General features: G+C 44.7%; 1 protein-coding gene across 2 annotated transcripts in view; it reads right to left on the reverse strand.

Annotated features, from left to right (window-relative positions):
* SLC23A3 (solute carrier family 23 member 3) overlaps window positions 1–17,059 on the reverse strand; it is a 119,283-nt gene that overhangs the window by 64,849 nt on the left and 37,375 nt on the right. Inside the window, exons 4-7 of one of the 2 annotated variants that reach the window (XM_069227137.1) lie at window positions 12,731–12,789; window positions 9,382–9,563; window positions 8,217–8,340; window positions 4,032–4,233 (exon numbers count right to left, since the gene is read on the reverse strand). In XM_069227137.1, the coding sequence (XP_069083238.1) occupies window positions 4,032–4,233; window positions 8,217–8,340; window positions 9,382–9,563; window positions 12,731–12,789 (567 nt within the window). Of the gene's footprint in view, window positions 1–4,031; window positions 4,234–8,216; window positions 8,341–9,362; window positions 9,564–12,730; window positions 12,790–17,059 lie in introns of both variants that reach the window. The other variant, XM_069227138.1, reaches the window with a different exon arrangement.

Below are 17,059 nucleotides of genomic sequence, written 5' to 3' on the forward strand. Positions count from 1 at the left end.
TGGTTCGGCGCAATTTTTTCACCTCGTTTGTGTCAGTGTGTACTCGTGTTACTTTCTGTGACTTGTGTAGTTACAGGTTAGCATTAAGCTCTGTCCTAGTGTCAACTTTTGGAGCAAAAACGTTTCTTGGCTTGTGATGTCTTGCATCTCATGAATGTCCACGACACATCTCAGTAAATGTGGCCAGAGGGTGACTTTTAGTCAGGGGAAGCCAAGATAGCTGAAAGAAACAATCATAAAGAAACTGCAGTCCCCTGCTGGGATTAAATAAATGTGGATCTCCAGCCACACTGGGACCAATGAATAGTTGTCACTGTCCTGTTTCTCCATTTGCATCACCTACATACACACTGACCACAAACCCCTGTCCTAGGGACAGGGACAGATAATCTGACCTGATGGAATCTGACCAAGGCTTGGTAAGGGTGACACAACTAGAAATCATCCTCTACAAAGGGGGGATTGTCTGCCACACTGTACCTGCTGAGTTCTCGGGGCAGCCGGTACCCCACTGTGGCTCCTGCGAGAAGAGGTGAAGGGGCGGAGCCCTCCACACGCCCCAAGTCCAACTCTTGGGATGAGAAGGATGGCTCTTTAGTACTTGGGGACCAGGGAAGACATAGGGTCTCCTCTGGAGGTTGGCCGATGCAAAAAAGTGGATGCCCCGCCTGCTACACCAGTGATTCACCCACACCATGGGCACTCGCAAACATTTTCCCAGGGACAAAAAGTTTGGTCTGGGAAGTGACCGAGGGCTGCATTTTTGCGATCAGGGCTGCGTTCAGGGGTTTTGAGGGGCGGGGTGGCGGTAAAGTGGGTGTAGAGGAAGGGAATTGTACAGTGTGAAACCATAAAACTTGGGATTAATCCCGGCTTCCCCATTTAACCAAATTGTTTAATCCTAGGCAATTGCTTTATTTTTCTTTCCCTCCTTTTTCGTCACTATCCCATGTATGAGAGGACTTCAAAGTTCATGAGTTCAGGATGTCACTGTGCAAAGTCTTCTCCTGTGGTTGAGTTAATAAACTATAATGTTGTTCATGTGTAAGAAGAAGCCAGGCCACCCAAAGAGTGCACACGACAACTGACCTGCCTCTTAGTTCAAGACTGACATTGTTGTCAGGGAGGGCGAAGAGTGAATGTTTCTAAGTTCATGTTTAAAAACTATCACTTTAAAAAAATAAATACTTGGCTGTTTATTTAACATCTTTTTGATGTTAGTGCTGAGTGGAGAAGCCAGCAGCCCTGTGCTGCAGTTGACCAGGGGCTGCATATAAATGCCAGGAGGGCCACATGTGGCCCCCGGGCCGAACTTTGAGTATCGCTGCCCCTCCCCGTTTCTCCCCCTTGAAATCATTGACCGGTGGTCCAGTGTCTGCCGCGCCACCATGATGGTCGCCCCCCTCTAATCAGAGGAGGTGACCATCCCTGGATTATCATCACAGTACTGCTGTGTGAGGCGTGGCACCCCTGAGCAGGAAAAATGACCCTGACACACAGGGAGAAAACTCCCAGCACATCAGGGCCATTGTGTTTTTTGTTTTACTGAAAGAAACTTTGCTTTGGAAGTTTGTGTCAGAAAAACAAAAAAATCAGTGCTGAGCAGGCGATAAGCTACACGGTAACGCTCTGTCATCTCTGTCTTCTGTGCATCCAGGGCAATGGCGGATACTCAGAGGCGTAACAAAGGCCCCCGCAGCACTCACGGTGCAGGGGGGGGAGAGCTCTAGGGGCCCCCTCAGTACAGCACCTGGCCTGAGTGAGTCCAAAGAGGGGGTGGGTGGGGGCTCCATGTTCTGTGCAGGGGGACCCCTTCCAGTTTTGATACACCACTGAAGGTACATAGGTGTAATAAGAGTGGGCAGCTGTCCTTCTGGGAGCTGACCTTGGAAGGATCTTCACCACAGATTACATGAGGCCCAAACTAATTCTTCAGATGAGTCACATTCAAGTGACTCAACTCCTTCGCCGTGACATAGCTACCGCTACACACATGAACCTCCACTCAGCCTTGGTGCAAAGTGCCACTGGGACCCAGCCTTCCAACAGCTAACCACCACACCAATGAAAATACAGCTTCCGTGTCCCACTTACAAGGGGACCTATGAAAAACATGCATACCGTTGGCGGACAGCCAATCAGGTCACAGAAAGGGTCAAGCACACCTTCAGCCAATCCACAGCCTTCTCCAGTGCTTGGCATGCTTACATCACCTTCTACCCATGGACTACACAGACCTGCAGCAGTGCCCACTATATGTGATCACCTACTATTTGGAGATGTCCCACTGCGGCAGGGGGTGGGGGTGCACAGAACCCTTCAGCAAAGGCCCCAACACTCAGATTCCCCGTGCTCTTAAATACAATACATTCAATCATCAAGCATTCCCTCCAAATTAAAAGATTTGAAATTGACAGGGCTGCAGTTCTATGAGTGCAATTCAATGTACATTTAATGCTCACATTAGTAGGGGTTTTATCCATGTGCACTTTAGTTTAAATTTTACCATATATATATTACTTGTAAAACAATTTTATTTCATGATAAACGTTTTATAAAAGTAATAGTCGACTGGATTTCACCTTTTGTACGCGGCTTTCTGCTTAATTTACGCAACTTTTCATGAATGTTTCGACTTTTCTTGCAATTCCTTCTTCAACATTAGTTTTTTAAATGAATTAAAAAGAAAACGAAAAGGCTGGTGGTGGATGCCATTCAGGACCAGGGTGGGGTGGGCAGTATGTAGGCGGGGACCCTGATAATGTTAGGTGGACGACAGTGCTTAATTTGTAAATGAAAACGTGCCAGAGGTCAAAGCCCTCTTCTTAAACATGCGGCTGCTGCAATTAAATGTGCGAGCATAGAATACTGAGGCAGCGTAATCCTGAAGCCATCACAGACCTCTTTAACCCATTTACAGCCACTCCTTGCCCCTTCAGATCACCTTTGCAGCTTTCTGCTTTCTCCCTTTGTGACGCTTTTTCGTTTTTCCATTCCTCCGTCCTTTCCATATGTGTCTTTTGCTTGCAGCAAATGCTTTTGGCAGAAGAATAAGCGCCAGCCCTCAAAAATAAGTGCCGGTGCTCACCACCGGAAACAACAAGCAGAAATTAAGCACTGGTGGACGCCCGTTTCTCCTCGCTTCTAAAAGTGACATTAGATTGCTATTCGATTTTTGCATTGCCAGTTTTTTACATTGGGGAATTATGATGTCTGTGAAACAGGAATTATATAAAAATGTTTCCAGCTAATAAACAGGTCTGAAATTGTTCCTACGTGCATCGTTCGCAGGACCCATCCCACCGACCCAGCGCTCCCATCATCCTACTCTTGTGCGGACAGGAGTCTTCCGAAGCCAAGGCATGTTTTCCAAATACAGAAAGTGAAACTACAAACCCCACAATGCACAGGGACTGCCCAGAGATGGTAATCTCAGCACTCAGTAATCGAGAGACTCCTAGAGTATTTATTGTTGAGAGTATGGAGTACATTATGGAGGGAGTAAGGGTCAGCCTCCCTACTCCCCTGCAGTGTATGATGGCTAGAGGTTTTACACAAGTCATAGGGTTACAAAGCCTTAACCAGGCCTCGGGCTGAGGCAGGGGCAGCTTATGCTTGAACTTGTCTGACAACAGATATAGAAAAGCTGCACGTGTCGAGTACTTCTGCAGTGCTTAATTTGAGCCGGTGGTTTCCGGTGCTCGGCATCAGCACTTAATTCTAAACACCAGCTGTAATGGCAGTCAACCACATGGGGGCACTGTCCATGAAATTTTGAGATGAGCAGACAAACTGTATTTATTAATTTAATATACATTAAAAGGGATAATATCTGCCAGCAATGCCATTCGGATAGCTTGGGGTGGCCTGGAGTACTCCGAATTGTCACACCTGTAGGAGTGAATGGTCATTAGTTATGTTGGTACTGTCATTGGTAGCGATGGGAGATCAATGAGTGGTGCAAGTTGCAGGGGCTCCGAGAAATGTCCTGGCACTTTTTTGTGGTTCTTTTTTCATATTAAGCACTGTACCTGGGTATGGGACCCTCAGCCAGGGCACAGACTGGGTGCTGTTCACTGCAGACAGCAGCCTCGAGGTTGTAAGATTCAGGCCCATTGGAAGTTGAGCATCAATGATGGAGGAGGCGTTGCCAGGACCTGTCCTATCCATAGCTGCGTAGCTCCAGTGTAGGATGGAATAGCCAATCCACAGGCAGGAAACAGGCAGCAGCACCTAGGGCGAAGGAAAGGGTGAGTGTGGGTGAGTGTGGATGTACTGTGACCCCCACCACTTCTCCATCTAAGGATGTGCAAAAAACTGCAACACACCCGTCTATAGAAACAGGCTACCAATGAAAAAAAGGCATTACAGTAAACAAAATGGCACCTTGCTATTCTTCAACTCTATGTCATGAAATTCCAATCTCCAAGAGAACTCTTGAGCCAATGAACCTTAGCCTGCTCCCCCCGTTTTAGAAGGCACCTGTGATTTCTTGATTGGATGCAACCTTTATGGGGCGTGTGAGACACACATCCCAGTTTCTGTCTCCGCTTGCTTCCTCCCCAAACTCCTGGGGCCAGATGGATGAAATGATTTTGCAGACTCAAATCCTGTGATTCACAAAATTACATAGCTTAGAACCACAAAAATTTAATTTCTTCATGTACCAGATGTAATGTACCGAAAGCTTTTCTGAATTACAAGATGCATTTTGTGACATATCCTGATCACAAGTAGAAGTTGGGATGCAAGTGGTGTCCCCTCGCGGTTGTGTTTCAGAATGTGATATATCAATGGTTTGTGACTGCATCTGTGGAAATGAAACATTGAAAAGTCGATGCCTCTTCAGAGGAGGTGGTAACTCATTCGCAAAGGGGAACTGTGTTGGGAGCCTTGGGTACTGCCGACTGCATCTCCTCAATGTCTTGCCAAAAGGCATTTTTTTAAAGCACACCATCTCCTTAAAGGAAAAAGGGCTGCTTTAAAAAAATGTTTCCTACTCATAGTAGTCTGCTGTGTCTTGGAAGTCTCCATCCCTGTGTTCACAGCCAATCATAGTGATTTACAGATAGCAAACCGACTGATTAATATTCATAAGGTTAATTGTTACGCAACCTCCTGCGACTGGACATTTTGTAGCGCAACATATTCATGCCTAGGTTGCATTGCAGTTTCCATCCTTTGTGGCTTCTGAGTGAGCACATGAGGCCCTTGGCCTCTCCTTGCCTCTGTTCTAAATGATGTCTTCATCCAGAGGTGCCTGAATGAATAAATGTGAATGTACCTTAGCTCTCGCTGCCGGCTCTGGGTCTAGACTGAAGACTGCTTCAGACTGCATGACACTGACTGTGAGATCATTGACTGAGACTCCATACTTCATTCTTTTCAGTTCAAACTTGATCAAAGATGAAACAGCAGGTTATCCCAGGTCAGAATGGAACTAGTAAGAGGGCTGCTAATGAGCTGGGACTGCTGATTGGTCGCTTGAAGAGAATGGACTGAGGGATTCTGGGAAGAAATGAAAGGAAGGGTTCTGTGACTACCTCATCCCCTCAAGACCTCAGTGGTGAATGACTGCTGGGCAGGGCTGTGGGAAGAAGGTAAATACTTGTTGACAGACTGAATGTGGCCTCTTCAGAGATTGGTAAGGAATCACTTAACTTTGTTTGATTCCAGGATAGACCCAATGGCTTAACATTTAAAACTTTGTAGTCGTTAGTCCTTAAACTAGGGTTGAAGTTATCTTGATGGAAATAGTTGTTTCGTAAATATTTCACTTCAGTCCATTTACTTAGCTTGGATCCTTCGGAAAGGCGTGTAGGTTTGGACCAGCAAGAACTCAAGTGGTACTTTTAAACTCTTGTTTTGAAATTGTTCTCAACTCAAATCATACTGGACTGAAGTTAACAAAGGGATCTGACTGCTCATCAAATCACATCCAGAGAATATGGAGCCCTTGATGGTGCTCCTCCTTGCTGATTCCGTAGGCAATTTGTTATCCATCGACTCCTCGTCACCTCCTCACAGCGACAGAGGGCCGGATTCAGAGTTTGATGGAGAGATTACTCTTTCACGACAGCGACGGATCTCCCATTTGCCAAAATATAAATCTCATAGGATATAATGAGATCTATATTTCGGAGGACTGGATATCTATCATCGTTGTGACTGAGTAACCCGTCCGCCAAACTCCTAATCAGGCCCAGAGTCTGGAGACGAACGTGTCCATGTTTAGTTAAGGACTGAACCCAAGACCTATGCAAATGAGCAACCACGAGCAAATCCAGGTTTCCAGTAGGAACAGTCTGGGACAATGTGAATCCATGTGAGGTAAGCTTGAAGAACTTCATATAATTCATTTCAATGCTTACTGTGTCCTGCGTTTTAATATTCTTAATGTGCATTATTGTATCTTAAAGTCTAATCCGTTTTTCTCTTCAATACCTCTGTTTTGTTTTGTTGTGTTTGGAGCTTTTTTGACTTTTATCCGCCCATTTTATAAAAATAACAAAAAGCAATGTCTGTCTGCAGTGCAACAGAGGGATCCTCGCACTGATATCTTCCTGTGATTTGCCTTTGTTCAGTGGTAGATCATTCTCTCATTTTAAAACAGCCAACGCTATGAAGCAGAATACATTTGAGTTTTTATCATCCACATGCTATTTTGGTATTTTAATATTTGTTCTTTGTAAATTATGAGAAATAAAATAAATACCAATGTATCTGTGTACCCACTGCAGAGAAAAGAAACAAGACACTGCAAATGAAAACCACCTATTGCTGCCATTTCTGCCTTGAATAACCCTCTGGCTGCTTCAGTGCAGGAGATTAAATCATTTTAACCACGTTCTGGATGTGGGATTATTTTTTATCTTTCTTCCTTGGGGAACACCAGAAGAAATATTTAAGATTTCTCTTTCTACAGCAATCATAACAGGAAAAAAGTAAAGCAAACAAATTGTTTTCATGCCAATATTTTCACCTGGGTAGGAATCCTAAATTTTAAAATCCCAGTTCAAACTGTTCAGACAGGTTAACTAATAACTTGTTTGCAAAGTTTCATAATTGCATCCACTTTATGACAGAACTTCAGATTTTTCTAAAGTCTCAAAACTCTTGTTAAATCTTTAATTAACAAACACAATACTTCAAGATCATTTCCAACAGATCGAAAAACCCTCCCCTGTCTAAGGTTTTAGCTAAAATATAATCTTTCAAAGTACTGACTGTTGTTGCAATAACCAACCACCTCCTCCATCAGTAGCTACTGTGGCATGGATGCACAGAATTAACTCACCCGAATCCACTATTATGTGAAGTATTTTTCTGTGTCACCACCATTTGGTGTAAAAATGTGTTATGTCATTTCTGGGGAGCAATACACTAATTTCTGGATAGCAGCCTGAAACCATAACCTCCACTTGGGGGCGCTCTGTCACTACTTTTCGGGTTGTTTAACACACATACACATTTGCACATCATAGACATATGCTCAAAAAGTGTTTTTATGTTACGACTGACTGTAGTTAATATGTGTTCACTTTCAGTTAGTCATGGTTAATGCAGGCCTCAGTTTAACTGACTCTTGCTAAATGTGAATATGCACTTTTGGTTAATGTGTTTTTCTCTCTTTCTCTTGTTTTGGGCGCCACAATGCAGTAGTTTGAGTTAATTAAATGTTGCATGTGTTTTGGTTTCTGTGAGAATTGTTTACCCAAAAGTGCTCCATAAACAGTAACTAGTAAATTTCCACCTCTGTGCCTTGGACAAGCTGACCTCAATGTATCATCCTGCCACAAGATATCTCTTGAAGGCTGTGCAGATGAAACCATAGGGAGTATTGCATCTCGTAGAGAACTGTGTGTTTTAATTGTGTTTTGCTGAGCTAGTTAGAGTCAAAGACTAGTCTTTCTGCCTTCTGCTCCTCAGCAAATCCATTCTAGTTTACCTGACTGAATTTTGATTTTATTCAGCATTTGTAAGGTTTTACTGGCTCACATCTTCTGCGTGACTTCTCCCCAACCTATCCGACTCTTAGCTTAGTTTATTATGGAACTTCCCTTCCTAGGAAACTGAATTTGCACAATTTGCTCTGTGATAACTTTATGCATTTTGTCTTTACACCAAGGATCTGCACGGTTCAAATCCCATCCGCTACAACAGTTTGTAAAAACATAAAGACACTCATACAAGACATTGATGGGTTCTCCGCTTACCGAGAGCATGCGGAAAGCCGGGAAGAACGTCTGCAGCAGGCATCCTTGGTGTCGGTTCCAGGTCCAGAGAGGAAAGAAGCAGCAACGCAGATTCTGCGACAGCAAAGCCACCAGGAGGACCAGCCTGCAAGAGACGGAATGTCTATGGCTTTATAGTCTCAGACGCATCCCATGTCCAGCCTCCTGTCCAATCACATAGGGCTAATTTAGATCTTGGTGGATAGAAAAGATTGTCACAAATGTGACTAATATACCATCCGTCGTATTACGATCTCCATAGGATATAATGGGATCAGGACAGGCTCCCTGTGCGACAGTCTTTTTTGGCGCCCCGCACCCCATGACCACCTCCTCGGATTCACTCACTACCACCCAGCAAATGTGGCTTTAATAATCCACTCAGCTATCCACATAAAATATAGTTCTGTTCTCGGCAGCAGGCATATAAACCCTCTAAGCTACTTTATGGCGAGTCGAAGCTGCGGATAGACAAAACTCCCATCTCTCTCACGAGCAGGAACGTTAATCACAAAAGGTATCTTGACATTTTAATTGTTTCCTGAAGGCTGGACACACAAGGAACTTTTTAGCAGGTGCTCTTAAATCGCAAGTTTCGCAAGTTATTGCTAAACACAGCGCCCCTAAAGCCGGCCCTGAATGGGATCGTAATACGGCAGATGGAATATCCGTCACATTTGTGACAGAGTATTCCTCTCCACCAAGATCTAAATCAGGCCCATAGTTCTCCTGTGTGTCTCGGAGGACATTTTACGGGGTTGTGCAAGAATGTATCATTTGAGTGAAGACAAGTTAAAGAGAGTAAGCAAATAGTTTCAATGAGACACCTCTTTGTACCCCAATTACTGAGTGCATTCAATTTATTTGGAATTTTGTTTGGCTCTGTATCACAATTGCCTTATAATATTGGTTTGATTGATTTTGGTGTGTTATGGTCACTGCCTACTGTATTCATATCAATGACTAGCTTTCACACTTCCCTGAAAGCATAATTTTTATCGATTCTTCTATATTTTGCTATCTATGCTAGTTTAGTTTCTTAAAGTTTTTGGTGTCACTGCTGTGGAAAATTTAAAGATTTTCAATCTTTTTAAAAACATTTTCAACCTGAAGCCCCAGTATAGTTACCAACGTCAGGCCGACGTACAGCAGTGCTGCCCCCCAGTGAGTGGAACTGGCTAGCGCAGCCTCCCGGTAACTGGACAGTCCGATGATTGACAGTGTGGAGGCCAGCACCATGGGCCCGGAGCGTTGGACCACCATACCACACACACCACTGACGGCACACAGCAGCTGCAGCAGCCCAGCAATAAGGACGGCTCCGGAGACCTGAGGAAGAGACCAAAGCGTCATTCTGCATCTGGCGACCATCCACACTTGGTCATGGCATCGCGTCTGGACCGCATGCTAGCAGCATCCGAAGAGGGTCCCTTCTCCCCTAGAAGACAGTATTGGTATCTGATTTTGAAATTCTCACCAGACAAAGGGCATGATTTTTCTCTTAGTAGGTATAACATAAATCTGACTTGGGGACTGATTTAGATCTTCTCTGGCAAGTTACTCTGTCACAAACGTGACAGTTATTCCATCCACCGTATGACTATTTCCAAAGGGTTTAATGGAATTGTAATACAGTGGACGGGATATCTGTCACATTTGTGACAGAGTAACCCCATCCAACAAGATCTAAATCAGGCCCTTACTCTAACTTACTAGAAGTAAAACCTACTGATGGAAAAAACGCTTTGCAATGTGGACCTACAGGGATAGTCCCTTCAAAGGCAGACACTGACCGCACACATAGTGTCAGAGGTATTCCATCCCTGCTCTTTGCGATCTCCAATAAAATAAGCTGCTGACTGAACATGTTATGTCATGTCTTGTATGCTGTATATCGTCTGCACGCTTCTCCAACAAGTAGCTTGTGAGCTACTTGCAGCTCTCCAGCTGGTTATAGGTAGCTCTCCAGCTGGTTGCAGGCAGCTCTCCAGCTGGTTATAGGTAGCTCACTATAGATAGCTCTCCAGCTGGTTATAGGCAGCTCTCCAGCTGGTTATAGCCAGCTCTCCAGCTGGTTATAGGTAGCTCTCCAGCTGGTTAGAGGTAGCTCACCAGCTAGTTATAGGCAGCTCTCCAGCTAGTTATAGGCAGCTCTCCAGCTGGTTATAGGCATCTCTCCTCTGTGAAGCCCAGCCTACTAAATTAGAAGCTTGTGCTTGGTTGAATTATAATATCTGTAAAACATTGAAAAGCATGTATTCACAATGAAAACATGCATTTTCAGAATTTAGAAGCTAATGTTTGAAGACAAAGTATGTGTAAAGACAGAGTGATAAAATAGGTGACATTGAGGAGACATGCTATTGTTATCTTGGGGGTAGGTGTATTGCAGCTATTCTGTCTTACCTATGTAGAGGCATTCCAAACTGACAAAGGGCTTGATTTAGATATTGACGGACGTGTTACTCCGTCACAACTGTAACGGATATTCCGTCTGCCAAAATCTAAATCCCATAGGGTATAATCGAAGCTAGAATTTGGCAGACGGGTTATCCGTCACCATAGTGACGGACTAACTCATCCGCCAAATGTCTAAATCAAGCCCAAAGTCTCTTATTACATGACTGCTGGCAACCATTCCTGATGCACTGAGGATACCAATGTTATGGTGGCTACTAATGACATCTGGTCTATTTGGTCACTACTACAACACTTACACTGTTAGTAGCTCTGCATGATTTCCAACAAACATAAGTAGCTCTTTTCACAGAAAAGGTTGGAGACACCCGATCTAGTGCCTGCTGTTGTGTCTGTGGCATCTGTGAGCTCATGTAAAACTCTGGTCTGCACTGGATTCCACCGGGCTGAGCTGGTGTCAACATACCCCTGGTGGGGCGCTATTACATGTAACAAACATTAATAAATTACTCAAACCTACAACTACATGTAGACTTCCAAGCACCTTAACAGCAGGTCTCAAGATAAAGTTTAGACTCCCAGGAGGTTTTCTCACACACCTTCTTCCCAGCCCTCGCCTTCTACTCATACAAACCATCTACTTCAACACTCGCACACTTGTGGTTGGTGTATGCATTGGGTGCTGTAAAACCTTGAGGAAGGAACAATGCTCCCTCCCAAAACACAAGCTGATTTTATGAGTCTCAATACTTTCATTCAAAAGAGTCTTTAACTTTTGCTGGATTTGAAAAATTACTATCTAAGACTATTTTTAAATATCACAGTTTGCAAAATTTCACTTGGCACTTTCATTGGGTTACTCTATTGATTGCTACTGAATTTGAAATAATGGACAACTGAAGTCATAATGGAAGAACAACTGTGGAATGAGGTTCGAAAACTCTGTGCACAATCTTTTGATGTTGGAAAAAAACTTTAATTTGGTTTAATAATGGTTTAAGCAGCATATATTTGTGTATGTCACTTTTTATTTCCCAGGTATCTCTTTACTGTGTAATGCTACGCAGTAGAGCAGGGCATATGTGGGGGTAATGAGATAATAACTTACCAGTAATCTTAATTACCCTTAGGATAGCCCTCATTATAGTAACATCCCGCCCTCCATTCCTTCATATCACAATGACATTGGCTGGTAATCCCAGGAAGTCTGGGAGGTGCATTTGGTGCATTCACTTTTAATGAACATAAAATAAATCTTGGGTAGAGTTCTGTTGGGGGCGGGGGGAGCCTCGCTGTGTAATTACTATAACGAGGAATATCATCCTAATGTAATAAAACATATTGGTGAGTAATTAGTTCAATGACCATTATTTGTAAAAACTGAGCAAATGTATTTCGAGAAATAGAACAAACTGGTTGCCTCAAATCTGTCCCACCTTTCACATTTGAGGAGTGGATACAAATACTGTCTCTGTTTATTAATACATAAAAATAGCTCCATTCCTCATTACAAAAGTAGCAAAAATGGTGCAAAGGAATTTGCTTTAGGATGTGTAAAGAAAGCACAGACTCCGACACTTGTCCTATTACAGAATATGCCAGTAATCTAGCTGTATTACAGTCACTTTACACTGTAGAAAAAGGGAGAAACCCATTTACTCTATTTTGCTGTTTGTAAAATACTGAATAAAGCACACACATTGTGGTCGTTTTCATGGGAAGGTTTTTACACAAGGAAATCATTTCAATATCTATTCAAAATCTTTTTACATGTGAAAGGGGGATTATACTGGATGAATACAAGTCAACGAATAACTTTTACATTGTGCAATAAAAAAGTAACTAACTGAAGTTTCCTCACGATAAGTCCATACCACCTTTGTAAAGTGACGAAGCCCCATTTTCTTAGCACATGAACAGAAGTTATTGCATCTGGACCACGTTATGGAAATTCACTTTATTGGTTATTATGCCAATAAAACACAGTGTCCCGCTAGAGGCTGTCAGACATGGTAAATAAACGTGGGGGTGGGCTCTATTCATGCTCATGTAACCCACACATATTTAAAGGTACCCACCTCCTGGATGAGCTGCTGCCAGCATGGGTGCTCAGAGCACGCCGGAGGTCCTGCGGTATCTGAAAGGAGACAGGACATGATCAGTTATACCATATACACTGATGATGATGGTCAGTCCGTGGTCAGGAAGGTCGGATTGGAAACTATGGACATATTTATGGGCTCTTGGTGCAGCGCAGCAGGTCACCTTGCTGTGGTGCCCTGCGTTGAAGGGAAAGGGCAGGAATGCACCATTTCTTTGGCACCCGTTCCTGTCCTTTTCCCATGCGCTGGCGCACTTTTGGCTGCCTAAAGCCAACACAGGCTCCCTTGCACCATGTTGCATTGATTTCTGCATTGCATGCAGGATTGTTTTTGTGCAGGAAGGGGCACTTTCCTGCAGAAAAACAATCCTGAGAGGCTTCTTCCTCTTTCTATGTGTGCTGCAGAATGCAGTACACATAGAAAGAGGAGAAAACAAGGAGAAATAGTGAGATTTCCCCTTGTTGCACCTCCCCTGGGGAGGCGTAAGGTTTGGCGCATCTCCAGGTTTACAAGTTCTTGTAAATATCAGGATGCGGCAAAATCCACAGGTGTTGCATGGGAACACCCACCGCAATGCCCATGGATTGCCTTCCTTGCACAGAGTGAGGCAACTCAGCGATTTACACTGCCTTGCCTTCCTCCATATCTATGAGGCCATTCAAAGCCAAGCAAAGTGGCTTTACGTGGCCTCAAAGATATAATTTCAAGGTTTGCACTGCAACGGTGGTGCAAGGGATTCATAAATATGCCCCTGAGTCTCTAGTTTCTCCTTCCCTTTCCCCTTCACTGATCAAAGACATGACATACCCAGTTATACTACATACACCTCTCGATGGTTATCTGTGGCCAGGATGATGGTATTGGAAACTGTGGAGCAGATTTAGATAAAATACCTGGTCTGCCACAGTGATGGTCCAACCTCCCGATGTAGGGTCAGGAAGACCATCAGCTTTCTGTCGATGGAGCCCCCATTGGCTCCTTCAACAGAAAGGTTCCTCTGACAGCCTGACAGAGCAGGGGCCATCGGGGGAAGGGAAGTACCCTGCCCACCCTACGTAGAGTGGACATTGTGATGCCCTTATATTCTATACATTACTGCTAGATAAAACGCAGTGGTAAGAGACAGGAAAAAAAATTAATAATAATGACACGTATACCCAGGGGAAAAAATCCCTGGGTGTGGGGGGTCATTAGCTACTACAAATTCCCACCTTGAGAGTTTGTTTTTGAAAAAACAACAAAAACTTTGATAAATTTTAGTGAACGTCGGTCATAGTCAACAGCGGCTGATGGTGGTTCCTATCAAGGTACAGGGATCCCCACTTGGCAGGCAGTGGTCTCTAGATTTGGTGAATGTTAATGCGTTAGGTTGGCAGACATTGGCCCTCATTACAACCCTGGCGGTCAAAGACCGCCAGTGCTGTTCTGTCAGAAGCACCACCAACAGACTGGCGGTGCTTTCCATGGAATTACGACCGCGGCGCTTCGCCGGGACCAGCGGTTTCCCGCCACGGCCCCATGGAGCTTTTCACTGTCTGCTCTCCAGACAGTGAAAAGCGCGACGGGTGCAACTGCACCCGTCGCACAGCCGGCTCCATTTGGAGCCGGCTCCCATGTTGCGGCCGAGATCCCCGCTGGGCCGGCCGGCGGAAACCAGGTTTCCGCCGGCCGGCCCAGCGGGGATCTCCAAATGGCCTCTGCGGGAGTGTGGCTGCATTGGCGGCCGCCCGGCGGTTTCAACTTGGCAGGCGGCGGTTGCTGCCCGCCAATGTTGAAATGAGGGCCATAGTGTCCTCCGCCACCCCAATGGACTGCACTCAGCCCTCCAAACTCTAGATCTGGCCCTGTGTCTCCCCCATAGCACTTCACTGGCAGGATACAGGCCACTCCCAGTTATACTACACACACTGTTTGATGATGATGTTTGGCTTGTGGACAGGAAGATGAGATGAGAAACCGCACCTCTAGATTCTGATTCCCCTGCTCATCCTTAGACAGCACAGCACTTCCCCTGGCCATTAAGTCACTATGGATGTAATCACAAAAACATAAGGATGGCTTTGAGTCATATTGGCACAACACTCAACAGCAGCCCCATGAATATGCATGCATGGGTGTTATGAACACCTAGCAGTTAGGGTGCAGGAGGCTCAGCACTAGCACTTATAGTTGTGTAATGGAGAGAGGTGATGGTACCAGCATGCAGCTGGTCGCACCAACAACTTCAGAAAAAGCAGCATTTGTCAGTCACTTCCTTGTAATGGCCTTACTTATGGTTTGGAGGGTGTGTCACCCTTGTCATAGTCCGTCCATAAAATAAAGGTTTCCTTCTGTGTTGATGATTTAGTCACTGAAACTGCCCCCAGTGCCAGTGCCATGGCACCTTGCTGGGAGTCAAAAGAGAGCTACACAGGAGGTGTTGTTCAGTCTAAGGTGTACCCTGAGGTGGTCTCTTCATAGCTTAACCCAAGGGTCCAGTGAATAAGCCTGACCTGTGAGGGGGGTGTTTTTTCAATTCCAGTTGCATAAATTCAAAAGTCTTGCTTTCTATTTTTTGTGTTTTAGCATTTCTTGACTTTCAGCTTTGAATGCTTCATTGGCCTTCAGGATTCATGAGTGTATCAGACAGGCAGGGTGGAGTCTTAGGGGCATATTTACAAGCCCCTTGCACCACTGGAGCATCACTTTTTGTGGCTTAACGCTGCCTTGTAAATGCAGCCCCTTAGCACGCAGCACTTTGTGTGGAAGGGGAGTGCAATGGGTGTTGCTGTGGGCGTAACATTCTGCAGCACACATAGAAAGAGCAAATCACCATTGAAGATTGTTTTTACACAGTAAGGTGTTCCTTCCTGCACAAAAACAATCTCTGCCGCAAATCAGGCTCCCTTGCACCAGGGCGCAAGGGTGGCTGTGTTGGCGCTTGGCAGCAAATTTAGCGTCAGTGCAGGGTGAACCACAGGGGCACAGCGTATTCTTGTTAATACAGCGCATCCCTGCGCCGCGCTTCATCACTTTGTCGTAAATATGCCCCTTAGTGCTTTGTGGAAGAAGCAGGTCTTGAAGATGATAGAGGCCCACGGAGGCAGACAGCGCAACTGTTTGAATGTCAGTCGCGTGGTTGTATTTCCACAAAGCTGTGAGTGGAGTAGTAATCTGCACGACACTATTTGGTGAACAGAGAAGATTAATGCATGGGCAAAGTGGGCCCTTGCCCTGGGTCCCAACCTTTCAGGGGCCCCTGATAGAGCCAGCTCTGTTCTCCACACAGTCCTGTCAGAATGACCTTGAATAAGTCTTACACCTGGATTGCTTTAAATACCATTTTCTTTTAATTTATTTTTAATACAAGTGATGTGTGGGAGTCTGTCACAGAGAAATGTTGTTTGTTTATCAACACCAAGCAACATCCTTTAAAAATGTCCGTTTGAATTAAAGCAGGACCTCAGAGATTATTCATAGTAATATTAGTGAGCGGCTACTATATTGTATGATTGAAAACACACATCACTGTCCCCGAATATTAGATAGAAACACATTTAGGACACATTTAGACTTTGGGCCAGTGCGTCTGTGCAGTTTTGGTCACCTGGCCAAAAAGGGCACAACAAAGATGAAATTTGATTAGTAATTGAAAGTTGTTCCAAACAGGGCCTCCCAACATCTTCAAAATGGCATTACAAGCACCATTGAAACGCCTGTGGTGTACAAGTCTCTCTGATCGCTTTTTAATAATAATTCCTTACGTAGAAATTGTAACACCTAACAAGAAAGGTGGGAGTTTCCAGGAAGACAAAATGTGAGGGGATTTACATCCCATTTACTCAAGCCTTACTAGGTGAAGGTGCACTATCTTCATAAAGCAAAGTTCTTGTGTGCCTCATTTGCACTTTTTGCAACTTTATTTTTGCTTGTTGTTCCGGTTAAATGTGTTAGAATTCAGGGGTACACATCTAAACACCTCATCAGCGAGGGGGAGCAGTCTTGTGGCCAGATCCCCCTCGCTGCTGCATGCCTTGTTCCCTTTCACTGCTGTAACAGTGTATCTATTATAACAACTTTATTCAGCCACGTTTCACTGCCTGGACTGCTCATTGCTTGCACCATCGTAATTAAACTTTGCTTCTGTTTCTCTCTGGCTGAACGTTTTCTACTATTTTCCCACCGCTCCCCCATCGCCACTCGTTTCTTGCTGCTGTTTCTCGCCCCCACCTCCAATTAAGCCCTGCCCATCGCCTAGGACCTACTTAATGGAGGCAGCAGCACAGACGTCAGCGGATGCGCTCATGAGGCGTGCCGCCGGCACGC

The sequence above is a fragment of the Pleurodeles waltl genome, chromosome 3_2 (assembly GCF_031143425.1).
Source record: "Pleurodeles waltl isolate 20211129_DDA chromosome 3_2, aPleWal1.hap1.20221129, whole genome shotgun sequence".
In the NCBI taxonomy this organism is placed as follows: Eukaryota; Metazoa; Chordata; class Amphibia; order Caudata; family Salamandridae; genus Pleurodeles; species Pleurodeles waltl.